Source organism: Carettochelys insculpta, chromosome 6 (assembly GCF_033958435.1).
Source record: "Carettochelys insculpta isolate YL-2023 chromosome 6, ASM3395843v1, whole genome shotgun sequence".
Lineage (NCBI taxonomy): Eukaryota > Metazoa > Chordata > Testudines > Carettochelyidae > Carettochelys > Carettochelys insculpta.
In genome coordinates, this window is record NC_134142.1 from 4,831,966 (window position 1) to 4,847,104 (window position 15,139).

Here is a 15,139-nt window from a genome sequence, read left to right on the forward strand (position 1 = left end):
GGAGTTTCTTGCTGTCCATTTTGTGTCCATTTATTCTTTGGTGAAGACTTTGCCCAGTCTGTCCAATGTACATAGTGTCAGGGCATTGTTGGCCCCTAATAGCATACATAATGCTGCTGGAAGTGGAGAAGAATGTGCCTTTGATCTTGTAACTAATATGGTTAGGTCCAATGATGCTATTCCAAGAATAAATATTTGGACAAATTTGGCAGCGGGGTTTGTTGCAAGGAAGAGTTCCAGACTTAGTATTACGGTGGTGTAGCCTGTGATTGCTGGTGAGAATATTTCTCAGCTTAGGAGGTTGTCTATAGAAAAGGACAGCCTGTCAGCTAGAGCCTTCTAGAGTGCGGCATCCTGATTCAGAATATGTTGTAGATTACTAATGATGTATTCTTGATGCACTCTTGATGGGTTCTTAGAAGACATTTAGGGGTAAATTACAGTTAAATAACAGCAAAGAATACTAAGAGCCAGGACTGATGGCTGGAAACAAACTTTGTGGGGCCGTGGGAAACTTGGCCACACCTGTGAGTGGTTGTCGGGCTAACTAAAATCTTATTGGTTTACAGATGATGCTACATGAGAGCATTCTGGATTACAGAGGTTCAACAGCATAATTAGCTGGACAATAAATGTTTTATCCTAAGAGATGTAGGTTACCAACAATAGAGATCACACAGAAATAATAATAGAATAGTGAGAGAATTAAACCCACAGCATGTTTCAATAAGACACGTCCAAAGTGATGATGTGAGAAACATAGGCTGGGTACAGCTGAATCCAGGATATGTTCCTCCTGGAGATGGAATACAGCTCAACACACATTTAATTAAAAATACTCTGAAAAATCATGTGATTCCAGTGTTTTGCTGCTTGGCCAGATGCCCCAAGGAACCAGCATTTCCACTGAAAAAAGGTTTGCAAAGAGTTAATTTAATTGTCTTTTTAGTCATGTTCCCACTGCTTTCATTTTAATTCCTGGAGAAATATTTACCATTTATCGTATACATTCATGTGGACTTGCTGCTGTGAAATGCGACTTGTCAGCCTTTTAACAACATCACCAGGAACCAAGCATTTTGAGGTTTAAAATATAAAACACTACTCCAGGGTAAGTGCATTAGATCTCATCATTTTATGTCTTGAAAATAAAGCTCTGTAATAGATGTGCTGGGACAATTATTCCAGTGATACTGCGAGACACCTCATGTTTGAAATACATGAAGGTAAATTCTACTTTAAAGAAAAGCAGCTTGAGTTTTTTCCCATCTATTTGCTTCTTATTGATGATCTTTATGACTGTGAAGTTGCAGCCACAAGCATCAATAGCATGGAATCTTGCTCATAAAGGAGTGGGTCCATCTGACATACAAGGGAAATCTCTACGTTTTGGCTGGGTCTGATTTTGCAGCAGGTACCCCATCAACACCTTTGAAAAGCAGGTATATTTCATTCAAAACTGTATTAGTGATGGCTCTGCGAACAAAATTCCCTCCAGCACACCCTTTCTGCTGCAGGAAGGAGGTGTTTCTGCCAGTGCAGACCTAGACACTTCAGTTGACTTAATTAGTCAGCAAAATCCTGACTTCAGCAGGTGAGCTTGTGGGGCTCAAGCACATGGCCACAGCTCAACCTTTTGTGCTCCGCAGGCAACAAACACTTCTGCAGGAGCCAAAGGGGAGAGGTCCTGACCTCCCATTGGCTGGATGCTGCTCTTTGTATCTCTTAAGAAAGGGGAAGGATGATCCAGTGGACTGAAGAGACCCGTGTGAAATTCCCTGCTTTCCTCCATACTGCCCATATGACCTTGGGCAAGTCGCTGAAGTCTCTCTGCGCCTCAATCTCTGTAAAATGGAAATCATAGACCTTTCCTACCCAGCAGATCTGCTGTGAAGTGCTCATATACTAGAATAAGTGGGGAGCAGATGCATACCTAAGGCAAGAAAGTGTCTTCAGGTATTGCATTGTGGAGATTTCTTCCCTTATATAAAAGTAGCACATTTACTTGGTATTGCTTGGGTCCTCAACTCCATTAAGTTTATGCACTTTCCCCACACTCCCTGACAGAGATGAAGGGGAATAATCAGTGACATACCTGTGTGAATCTCGTGGTGTGTGGATGAAGGGCCTAAAGGGCACCCAGGATGTCAGAGGCTTGGGGTTGGGGCAGTCCAGGATGGAGGAGTTCGTGCCTCCAGCCGGCCCCTTTCACCTGTCTGGTAATTCTGTGTATTTTCTGTATGGTTTTATGAAAACCAGTCCCATTCCAGGCACATCCCATTCTCCTGGCACAATCAAAGCCTTATGTTGCTGTAAGTATAACCCATTTGGCGATCCAAGCTCTTACTGTTTGGGAGGAGTTCTTGAAAAAATAGAAAAAAAACTCTCTAAAATATACAGTAGAATATATTTTTCATTGGATTATTTGAGTCCAACCAAACGTAGATGAACAGCCATTTTCCCTTTGAATTCCTATTAAAATGTTTCTTCTTTCAGTGCCTGCCTGTTTCCAAACTCAAACTCCTCAAGTTTGGCTCATCTTGAGTGTTGGGTTACTTCCAGAAGGGAGAAGTACAAATAGTGCCCATAGAGTCAATATTTGCAGTTGATTCATGTCAATTTTTCTTGTTGATCTTAACACACAATGGCTACATATACATTACAAGAATACTTCGAAAGAGCGCATCCATACAGACCTCACTCGTTCTGAAGAACGGGCTAGCAATTGAAAAATCCAGCACCAGGAGGACTGCCCTTTTGAAAACGGGGCCCCCAGGGCTTCTACCCATGTTTCTTTTTTTCTGAAAGAATCTTTCAGAAAAGGTGCTGGCTTTTTTGCAAAAAAAAAAAAAAAAAAAAAAAAAAAATTGCTAGTGTAGATGTAGCCAAAGGGTAGGTCTACACAGCCAAGCTATTTCGAAATAGTACCTGCTATTTTGAAATAACTTGGCAAGTGTCTGCACAGTGCAACCACTATTTTGCAATAATTTCAAAAGAGTGATTGCCTTATTTCAAAACCAGCAAATGCTATTGTGTGAAGAATAGCATCTATTTTGAAATAGGTATTTCAAAATATGGGTTGTGCAGACATGGAATAGAGCCTATTTTGAAATAAGCCATAAAAACAGAGAGATACATATCTCATAGAACAGGAGGGGACCTATCACCATCCTTGAGAGACTTTTTGATTTCATTTTTTAAATCTAACCAGCTGTTTTAAGGCCAACTAAAGGTCTGACCTCACAAACCTGGATTGACAAGGCCAATGCTTTAACCACTGAGCTATCCCTGCTTCAACCCAGAGCACTGATTTTGAAATAGAGTCTATTGTGTGTGGACGCTCTATTTTAGCCAAGCACTATTATGCAATGCATTTTGTGTGTAGCCATGCTGTTTTGGAACGAGTTATTCTGGAATCTCTCTTCTGGAATTGTTTATTCAGGAATAACACTGCTGCGTAGACATAGCCTAAGATAAATCACTGGTCTGAAAATTGAAGCAAAGTTTCTGTTGTTTTGATAAAAATTGGTGCCTTTACATAATTTTGCTGTGTTGATCTCCCAAATGACATGCATTTTGCTCTATCATGTCAGGATTTTTCACAAATCAAAAAGAAAAAAATGGAAAAATTTCATGTTTTTTATTCCACCTTAAGCATTAAAAACTTGGTAAATAGTCAGTTATAGTTCTTTTAGAAGGTCTGTTGCAAGTCCTTGTTTAAAGAACAAAGGAACAAAGTGTGAAATTTAACAACTGAGTAATTTTAAATGATTAGATGTGACTGATTCGATGCTTTCTTGACAACTTTTTATGCATTTCACCATCAGTCTCTCCTTTTAGAGACCAACAGTAATGAGCCATCATTTTGACATACCAGCATCTTTGATATCTCTTTTCCAGAATCTTGATATCCTGATGAAATCTTTCCCCTTGCTTCTCATTGACACTTCCAAGGAAAATAATCCAGATGGGAGTGCAAAAAATGAAATTTCAAGCTCATGTTGCATCCAAGTCTTTCAAAATTGTTTAAAATGTTGCCATCAATGTTTTTATAGTCAGGATCTTTGTTATTCCCTAAAAAGTTTTGTATGACAATTCTGAAGGTCACTCAAGCATCCTTCTTTGTGTCATTCTGGTAGGGAGCATCGAATCATAGAGGTAAATGTATGGTTACGTAAGTGCTGTAGCAGGCAAGGACTTGGTTTCTTTTACCATGGGATTCTCTTTTGTGAACAGAAATTGCTGGGAAGAGATGGGATCCACTTAACGAAGAGAGGAAAGAGCATATTTGCGGGCAGGTTTGCAAACCTTGTGAGGAGGGCTTTAAACTAGGTTCGTCGGGGGACGGTGACACAAGCCCTGAGGTAAGTGGGGAAGGAGGAGGGAACAATCAAGCAGGTTTCCTGGGTGAAGAGGAGAAAGTGGGCCAATCGGCCACTTCTCTAAGATGCTTGTACACAAATGCCAGAAGCCTGGGGAACAACCAGGAAGAATTAGAGGCCCTGGCAAAGTCAAAGAAGTATGAGGTGTTTGGAATAACGGAGACCTGGTGGGACGATTCACATAACTGGAGCACGGTCATGGAAGGTTATAAACTGTTTAGGAAGGACAGACGGGAGAAGAGGAGGAGGAGTTGCGCTCTATGTGAAGGAGCAATATCATTGCTCAGAGCTCCTGTATAAGGAGGGAGAAAATCCAATGTCTTTGTGTGAGGCTTAGAGGCTTAGAGGTGGGAGTAACAGGTGATGTTGTAGTTGGTGTCTGCTATACACCACCAGATCAGAGAGATGAGGTAGATGAGGATTTCTTCAGTCAGCTACGTGAAGCTTCCAAATCACATGGTTCTCATGGGAGACTTTGATCATCCAAACATTTGTTGGGAGACCAACACAGCAGCACACAGACAATCCAGGAAGTTTTTGGAGAATGTTGAGGATGACTTCTTGGTACAAGTGCTGAAGGAACCAACCAGGGGCCATGCACAGCTTGACCTCCTGCTCACAAACAGGGAAGAACTAGTAGGAGAAATAGAAGTGGGTGGAAACCTGGGCTGCAGCAACCATGAGATAGTAGATTTCAGGGTCCGGACAAAAGCAAGAAGGGTGAACAGTAACAGACAGACCCTTGATTTCAAAAGAGCAGACTTTGACTCCTTGAGAGAACTGATGAGCAGGTCCCTTGGAAAATGAAGATGGAGGGGAAAAGAGTTGAAGAGAACTGGTAGTATTTTAAAGAAGTCTTACTGAAGGCACAGGAACAAACCATCCCACTGCATAGTAAGGAATGAAAACATGGAAGGCAACCACCTTGGCTTAACAGGGAAATCCTTAGTCAGCTTAAACTCAAAAAGGATGTGTACAAGAAATGGAAATGTGGACAGTTGACTAAGGAGGAGTATAAACATAGAGCTGGAGAATGCCGGGGAGTAATCAGGAAAGCGAAAGCACAGTTGGAACTGCAGCTGGCAAGGGATGTGAAGAGTAACAAGAAGGGTTTCTACAGGCATGTTAACAATAAACGGGTTATCAGAGAAGGTGTGGGGCCGTTCCTGGATGAGGGAAGTAACCTAGTGACAGATGAAAAGCTGAAGTACTCAATGCTTTTTTTGCCCCAGTCTTCACGGACAAAGTCAACTTCACCATGACGGTCCTAGACAATGCAGTATGGGAAGGTGGAGGGCAGCCATCTGTGGGGAAGGAACAAGTTCTGAGCTATCCAGAAAAACTAGATGTACACAAATCCATGGGTGTGGATTTAATGCACGCAAGGGTACTGAGGGAATTGGCTCATGTCATTGCTGTACCTTTGGCCCTTATCTTTGAAGACTCTTTGAGATCGGTAGAGTCCCGGATGACTGGAAAAAGGCAAACATAGTGCCCATCTTTAAAAAAGAAAAGGACGACAATCCAGGGAACTATAGACTGGTCAGCTTTACCTCAATCCCTGGAAAAATAATGGAGAGGATCCTCAAGGAATCCATTTTGGAGCACTTGGAAGAGGGGAAAGTGATCAAAAGTAGCCAACATGGATTCACCAGGGGCAAGTCCTGCCTGACCAATCTGATTAGCTTCTATGATGAGGTAACAGGCTCTGTGGACATGGGAAAGTCAGTGGGCGTGATACACCTTGACTTCAGCAAAGCGTTTGATACAGTCTCCCACAACATTCTTGCCCATAAGTTAAGGAAATATGGAGGGGATCCTTGGACTATAAGATGGATAGAAAGCTGGCTTGATGGTCGGGCCCAATGAATAGTGGTCAATGGCTCAATATCTGGATGGCGGTCTGTTTCAAGCGGAGTGCCGCAAGACTCAGTTCTGGGGCTGGTGTTGTTCAACACCTTTATTAATGACCTGGATGAGGGACTGGATTGCACCCTCAGCAAGTTTGTGGATGACACAAAAGTAGGGGAAGAGGTAGATATGTTGGAGGGTAGAGAGAGAAAACAGAATGACGTGGATAAATTGGAGGACTGGGCCAAAATAAATCGGATGCGGTTCAACAAGGAGAAGTGTAGAGTCCTGTACCTGGGATAGAAGAATCCCAAGCATTGTTATAGGCTTGGGACTGACTGGCTCAGCAGCAGTAAGATGGAAAGGGACCTTGGGGTTATGGTGGATGAAAGGCTGGATATGTGTAAGCAGTGTGCCCTTGTAGCCAAAAAGGCTAACGGCATTCTAGGGTGCATTAAGAGGAGCACTTCAAGCAGATCTAGGGAAGCGGTTGTTCCCCTCTATTCGGCACTGGTGAGGCCACATCTGGAATACTGTGTCCAGTTTCGGGCCCCCCAAGTATAGAAAGGATGTGAATGTGCTGGAGCAGGTTCAGCGGATGGCAACAAAAATGATTAAGGGGCTGGAGCACAAGACCTATGAGGACAGGCTGAGGGATTTGGGCTTGTTTAATTTACAGAAGAGAAGACTTAGAGGGATTTAACAGCAGCCTTCAACTTCCTGAAGGGGAGCTTCAAAGAGGAGGGTAAGAAACTGTTGTCAGTGGTGTCAAATGGCAGAACAAGGAGTAATGGCCTGAAGTTGAAGAGGGAGAGGTGTAGGTTAGATATTAGGAAAAACTATTTCACCAGAAGGGTGGTGAAGCATTGGAACACGTTACCTGGAGAGGTGGTGGATTCTCCATCCCTCGAGGTTTTTAAGTCCCAGCTTGACAAGGTCCTGGCTGGGATGACCTAGTGGGGGTTGATCCTGCTTGAATCAGGGGGCTGGACAAGGTGACCACCTGAGGTCCCTTCCAGCCCTATGATTCGCTGTTTCTATTATTCACGGTTACTTCAAAGTTTGTGTCAAGAATCAGTTTCCTGATCTGAGGACCCTCAAGGCACCCTCCTCAACGTTCTGGTAACTCAAATCTGGGAACTTGGTGTGTACGTACTTGAAACAGTCACTGTACTTGTTTAATGCTTTCACAAATTGTTTCATCAATCCTAGCTCGATGAGGATTGGAAGTAGCAGCACCTTGCTGGGCTCAATCAGTTTTTCATAAATTATATTCTTGGAGCTGAGAGTAAGACTCTCCTTTGGTGGCCACTCTTTCCTTACCCAAAGAAGATCTCTTGCTCTGCTATCACATTTGCATAAAAAGCATAGCATCTTTATGTAACCAGCCTGCTGACCAAGAAACATAGACACCACCTTCAGATTGCCACATAAAATCCATTCATGCTCTGGATAATGCACCTTTTCAAGGAAAAGCTCAAATCAAATAGGATTGAAGGAAGGGAAATGAGGGGCGGGGTGGGGGGATGTTAATTATTGTGTCTGAGATAACTATGAGCATCAAAGGAAGAGAAGCTTTCCTTGTAATGTGTGAGGTAATTGACGTCTCTGTTCACAGCACGTGTTAATGTGTCAAATTTAATATGCACTCTAACTCACACATCTCTTGTTCTAATCTGTTGTTAAATTCTTTTTGTTCCAAGCAATGGGCCTGTTCTTTCCTATAGACATCCTCCCAACCGTATGAGGATTCTCACTAGCAACCATAGGCTATACCACTAACCCTATAACCCAATATATAATAGTAACCCTATAACTTTTACTTGCAACAAGCCCCGTTACCAGCTTTGTCCACATATCTATTCTGGAGATACCATCACTGGACCTAACCAGCTTATTCATAGAATCATGGGCACATTCTCCTGTTCCTCAACTAACATCATATATACCACCATGTGTCAACAATGCCCATGCACCACTTACATAGGACAGACTGCAAACACTCTTTGACAAAGAATCAATGGACATAGAACAGACATAAAAAAATCTCCAAATACACAAACCTGTCAGCCAGCACTTTAATGGAGTGGGCCATTCTGTAAAAGACCCGAGAGAATTTTTGTTCTACTGAAAAGGGACTTTAACAACTGTCTACAGAGAGAATGCTCAGAACTAACATTCATATTCAAATTTGACACATGAACACCTGGTTTGAACAGGGACAGCAATTATGTGACCCATTATAAGGACTCTTTTACATACTTTGATGTTTTATCTAACTCTTACCTTTTTCCCCACTCCCACCATCCCTCTGCTTTTCTGATTTGCCAACCTCTATAACAATTTTTTTCTGATTTGTCAACCTTTATAACAATTGTTGGACCTCTGTGCTTTATATTTTGAGTCTGTTCTGGTAAGTCTATGATCTGAAGAAGTAGGTCTGTCCCACAAAAGCTTGTCACCTAATACATTATTTTGTTAGTCTTTAAAGTGCTACATGATTGCTTTTTTGTTTTGATAGAATACAGACCAACATGGCTCTCTCTCTGCCACAATTCACTTTGGTGAAAATGTGTGGCTCATTACTGGCATGTTCTCACATATACTCAGTATTTCCTCCAACATTGTCAGCATTGGTGTCAGAAGACGACATGACATTTCCAAGAAAATTTGTTCTGTTGGGATAGGCACATCAGATCCATGTGATATTGGCCGTATTGCAGAAGGAAGGTCTGGGTAAGAAATACCGTGCTTGTTTCAAATGCTATACCCTTCTACTTTACGTAAACAGAAATAACAGTATTTTTGCACGCAAGTTCTTGAAAATAAGTTGCTGCATATAGTTTTAAATTCTTGAAATTAGGTCACAGCATATAATGTGTAATATATTATAATAGCATTTTTTCAAAAAGCAGACTCCAGTTTTCAGAAAAATCTGTATGTAATGGGCAAAAATGGATATAATTTTTGAACTCAGCACCCCAAAATTAGTTAAGAATAGTTATTTGTTCTCAAACAATGGAACCCATGCAGAAGAGTGATTTGTACTAGGATTGAGCACAATGGAGCTAATAATTGATTGTGAATAATTTATTGGATAAACGTAGCTTATTTTTTCTTTCATTAATTGTGCACAGGCAGCTTACAATTTTCTCAGAACTATTCCGTGTTCAAAATTATTTGACAAGTAACTTTTGGGAGTAATTCTTGGGTTGCCTCTAAGCCATCTATTATATTTGATATCCAAAATCAAGCTCTCTAATAAGTGTTTACATGGTCTGGTCATTGTGCTGGCTAGTTGCTAGAGCGTCTAGACATTACATTGCTTAGTTTTAACTTGACAACTCACATGCCATCTGTTTCCGGTTTGGATGACGGTAACACAGAGTCAAATTCCTAATGCTAACACTTGCTTTTTAAAACCTTAAATGTTCCTTTTTACAAATATCCTCTAACATATGCTTAAATTTACTTCATTTTTTTCAGTTCAAAATCCTTTCAGCTGTTAGACCAGGTCTTCAGTTCCACTAACTTCAGCAGAGATAATCCATATGGGGAGATGATCCCTGAGTTATGATATTTGCAGGAAGTGAACACAAAGGGGCAACAAATAGGGAAAGAGAATTTAATACATGAAGCAAATATTCATAAACACAAAAACTACATCCACACCCCAGTTTTGTTGACAAAACCCACAGAGTGTTCACACTGAAAATGAGTTTGGTCAACATACTGTCAGAAGAATGTGGCACTTTTGTCAACAGCCTTCTGCCTCTCCCCCGTGAGGTAGGATGCCTTTTTTGACAGAATCTGTTGACAAAAGTCCCGGGTGGATGATCTGTGGGGCCTTCTGCCGACAAACAGGGCTTCCCAGTCACTGGGCAGCCCGCTCTGCTGTGCTTCTGGTTGGCTGTTCTGTTGAGAGAGCGGTCGGGTAGTCCGGCCGCTCTCTGTCGACACAGCGGAATGACAGAGCAATCTGCTTTCATGTGTGTCTGCAATCTGTAGACAGAAGCTTTGCCAGAAGGTCTCTGCCGACGGTAGCATCTGTCAACAGCTGGCTGTAGTGTAGACGTAGCCAAAGGAATGTGTGCCGCTCTCAGAGCCAAATGTTGGTTTTCCTAAAGCAAAGGCTACGACAATCCCAAACGCAGGTAGGTTCCTGTGAGCAATGCTCTAGACAACATGACATCTGGGGACGCTGGAAGGACTCTGTTATGCAAAGCCTCTGCCCAGCCCAGGATTATGTGGATGAGATGTGTCTGCAGTTTCATTGAGAAGTGCGAATATGGATGTGTGTGCACAATGGACTCAGCCCCGGAAGCCAGACAATCTGGATGATCAGCTGCCAGCAGCACCATGATGGCCAGAGAATAATAGGAGCTGAGCCCTGCAGAAAAGCCCACCCAAGAAAGAGAAAGAGGCCCCACTGAGAGAAGAGCAATGTCCCATCTGCTGTTAGCTGATGACTCATGGTCATACAGCATCCTGGGGCAGTGGGATAGGACAAGAGCTATGGACTGAAACATATAAAAGATGGGTGCAAACCTACAGGGGGGTTCTTCTTGCCATTGCCTCTCTGCAGGAGTTAGTGTCAGCTGGCTGGGGAGGCAGGAGGAGGTGCAGGGCCCTGGCCCTGGGCCCCTCTCCCTGGGATGGACTGTACTGACTGCTCCTGCGTATTGTGCTGACAAGAGAGCACAAGCTGACAAGGGGGTCGTATGATCAGCTTGCCCCCCCAGATTCATGACAGCAGGCAGACCCACCATACCCACTATGCCTTGGCTTCCTCTGCTGTACCTGTGCAACACTGCACCTGTGTGAGTTTGCCTGTGTAAGTGTGTGAGTGCAGGAGCATATGCGTGCGTGTGGGCATGGGCTGGAAAGCTCGTTCCCCTTTTTCCTTTAATCCCACAGTGGCATTTAATAAAATGCATTGGAGAGTAACCCTGGGGTGGTCTCTAGTGGAAAGAAGGGAACGGACTCTTGAACTTGCCCTGAACGAGAGAGGGAGTCTGACTTTTGTGCCTGAAACATTTTGTGTGGGTGACAGAAGTCGTTTTTGTCAAAATTCAAATATTTTAAAAGACTTTCCTCTATTTGGATGTGGAAAAAATGGAGACTGTGGAATTTCCTGGGAAAAAGAAAACCCTGTCCCTGCCCAGCTCTGCACTGACCAGCAAACTTCACGCAGGCACAGACATCTGCTCGTGACAATTCAACTGCAGGATCAGGGCCTTAGTCTTAATGCTACCCATTTGTTCAGTTTCACAGTGGATAAAAAGGTAGGGCTGGAGAGGTCACAAGTCCAGCCTGTGGAGCTGAGACAGGACTGAGTAAACCTAGTAAACCTGTTCTCAAATCTTTGGAAGCTGATTCCAGTGCTTAGCTATCACCATCCTTAGAAAGCATTTCCTAACAGCTAACCTACAACTCCCTTACTGATGATTTAGCTCATTGCCACTTACCGTGCTTTCAGTGGACCTGGAGAAGAGCTCATCAGTATCCTCTTAATCACAGGCCTCCACATACTAGAAGAGTGTTACCACCTTCCACCTGCTCAGTCCCCCAGCTCTTCCCTTCTCCAGCCCTAAACATGCCGAGCGTTTTATTGGTTGGTTGTTTGGAGGTGTTCTTCAGGGGATGGGTTTTCTAAACCTTTCATCATTTTTAGTGCCCTCCTCTGCATTCTCTCTAATTTGTCACATCTTTCCTACAGTGGGACATGGAGGATTGGTTACAACACTTAGATGAGGCATGCAAAGCAGAACCATTGTGTCTGCTGCTTACCTACAACACTCACGTCAGTCAATACACAACAGGTTGGTATTCCTTTCTCCAACTGCATCCCATTGTTGGCTCATACTCAATTTGTGATCCATGCTAACACGCAAATCCTTTTCAGCAGTACCATCACTTACTTCCCCCTTTTTGTATTTGTGCATTTGCTTTTTTTAATTCCTAAAGTGTAGTACTTTGTATGTTTATTTTTTTTATTTTCATCTTGTTTATTTCAGATCAATTCACCAGTTTGTCAAGGCCATTTTGAACTCAAACCTTGCCCCTCTAAGGACTAAGTACCCCTCCCTGTTTAGTGATATCTGCAAATTTTATGTTTCCTCTGCATTCCATTATCCAGTGATGAAAATATTGAATAATACTGGACTCAGGAGAAATCCCCTTAAGAATTCCTCTAGACGTAGCCCCTCAATTTGACATTGAATCATTCAATTATGCAGCTTATAGGGACAGGAACTATAATAACTGCATGTTGTTACATTGAACTGTGTGGTCCATATTCCAAAACATCTCCTGGTACCAGGAGATCTCCTTACCACTATATCTGATGACACGTATGGTTGAATCTCCCTCCCCAAATCTGGTGATGGGAGTTAAGCGGACTTCATAGGCCTCTGGCTTGATCAGCTCAGTCAGGTTGTAGGTAATTAACTCTCCTTTCTGAATGTTTCCATTTACTGTGATCTCCTGTTCCCACCACCGCTGCTGTCCAGCCTGCAATCAAAAGAATCAGGGAAAGATTGGAGCTTTTTTCACAAACCACCGCCCTCTGCAGAAGTGCTGCATTGGGCCTACATTTCATCATTTGCTTGATTAGCTCCAGAAAAGAACATTACATTTGCCTTATGTAACCTAACACATAAAAGCTCTACTTTTATAAATAAGGGATCATTTCATTGAGATTATAGAGATAACTGGCCTTAAAATTCACAGTTTCTGCCCTCTGCAATCTGAGGTCAAATAAGTTATTTACATTCCTTGCCATGCATCAAATTTCTCATTACATTTCCTGCTGTACCACATCCACACCTATCAAATATGACATAGCTACCAGCCTTTTAGAATCACATGAAAGAAAACAAGCCTTTTCACCTTAAAAATTTTCAAACACTTAAGGGAAAGAAGCCTGAAATGAGGCCTAAGAGCCAAAATTTTAAAAGCATTTTGTTGCCTAAAATGCAGATCTGTATCTATGTGCTTATGAAAATCCCATTAGATCCTCTTTGCATCTTAAGGCACCTAGAAACCTTTCAAACTATGACCTTCAGTCTCAGGGTCAGTTGCGACAATCAGTTGTGTATAAGAATGTTGTAATTGAGCCCAGTTTTAACAATTGTTCAGATGATGCACTAAAAGTTTGCAAATTTGTGCATCCTTCTAGTCCTTGATGTCCATTAACCGCTGTACCTTGAAAACAGATTGGCTGTGTCTACATTTGCATTCCTCCTTTGAAAGAGGTATGCAAATGAGAGAAATCAAAAATGCAAATGAGGTACAGATTTGCATATCTGACACCTCATTACCATATTCTTATTTCAAAATAGCTTCTTTCAAATGAAGAAAACCAGCATAGACACTGCTCTTTTGAAAGTAAACTCCATCTTCGAAAGAATCCTTCTTAGCTAATGAGGTGTCAGATATGCAAATCTGTACCTCATTTGCATTTTTGATTTCCCTCATTTGCATACCTCTTTCAAAGGAGGAATGCAAGTGTAGACACAGCCATTATGTATAAGGGCACTTCTGTGTCAGGCAAAGCTGCTTCCGATGTGTATTTAGAGTCACACCAGTCGATTCGAGTCACAAAAGTCAGTGCTTTTGTCTAGGGCTGGCTGGAACTTTTCTACAGGCTATATCTACCCTATGTTGTTTTCTCGACAAAAATGGCATTTTGTAGGCAAAATGGTTAGAGCATCCACATTACAAATTAATTCTGTCAATGATAAATCGACAGAACATGGCCCTTTTGTCGACAGTGTTCTGCCATTCCCCCATAAAGCAGAATATCTCTCTCAACAGAATCTGTCAACAGAAAGCCAGTTTGGATGCTCTGGGGGGGGACCTTCAGAGAGCATGTTCAGGCAGTCTGGTCACTCTCTGTCGACAGAGTGGATCACTTTTTTGATCTGCTTTGCAGTGTGGCCGTGATCTGCTGACAGAAGTTTTGTGGGAAGGTATCTGCTGACAGTAACTTTGTCAATAGATCACTCTAGTGTAGATACAGCCCTCCAGAGAAAGACTGAGTTTCCTCTACAGCCTTAACTAAGAGCAAAGTGGCTTTTAGCTCAGAGTCTAGAGGCTCATGCACTAAGTTCCAGAAGTCCCAGGTTCCAGACTGCCTGTGGGTTGTTACGGAGGTGTGACAAAACATATGCAGGTTCCCCTGCCTTGCTCCTGCTCTAGGGGATGTGGAAGCACCATATGAGGGTGCTCTGCTTTCCCACTTCCCTATAAGCTCCATGGGAGGGCTATGCCCTGCCAGATGTTCAGGTGGTGAGCTTGGCATGGGACTAGAGCACCTCCCTGGCGGGCACCAGTTTCACAGGTGCTTCCTTGAGGCTTCCAGCTGAATGGTTTTTCTTGAAACTCATTTCTGTGAAAAAGTTATCATTTTCGTGCTTCACTCCTGCTTCAGGGTGAAACTATTATTCCCAACCATTGTAGAGGAAAAGGGTTCCTTTTTTCTGGCCAGCTCTCGTTACTCCTCTGTGTGCAGCTCTGAGTCATGGCACAGGGGGCTGTGTTCCACTGTTTGTTCAAGACCAGCCAAGTGCCCCTCTGCATCCCCATTACCAGCACTGAGATGGCCCGTGTACCACCTGGGGCAGAACTGATGATAATGAGAAGGTACATGAGGAACAGAGAGCAGTGTGGCTCCCAGTGCTTTATTGCTCCATCGAGGGATGAGATGCAAATCACCCAGCTTGACTCTCAGATCTCAAACTGAATTTGCAGTCGACAATTAGACAGAAACATCTTTTAGTTGAGAAGTCCTGTGGCACCTTATAGACTAACAGATTTGTTGGAGCATTAGCTTTCTCATGGCCAAAGACCCACTTTGTCAGAAGACTTCTCATTTTTGCAGATACAGACTAACATGGCTATCC

The 15,139-nt window shown here is 42.7% G+C and overlaps 1 protein-coding gene across 1 annotated transcript in view; it reads right to left on the reverse strand.

Annotated features, from left to right (window-relative positions):
- MDGA2 (MAM domain containing glycosylphosphatidylinositol anchor 2) overlaps positions 1-15,139 on the reverse strand; it is a 683,176-nt gene that overhangs the window by 50,119 nt on the left and 617,918 nt on the right. The window contains exon 11 of the mRNA XM_074998506.1: positions 12,569-12,746. Within this exon, the coding sequence (XP_074854607.1) occupies positions 12,569-12,746 (178 nt within the window). The remainder of the gene's footprint in view (positions 1-12,568; positions 12,747-15,139) is intronic.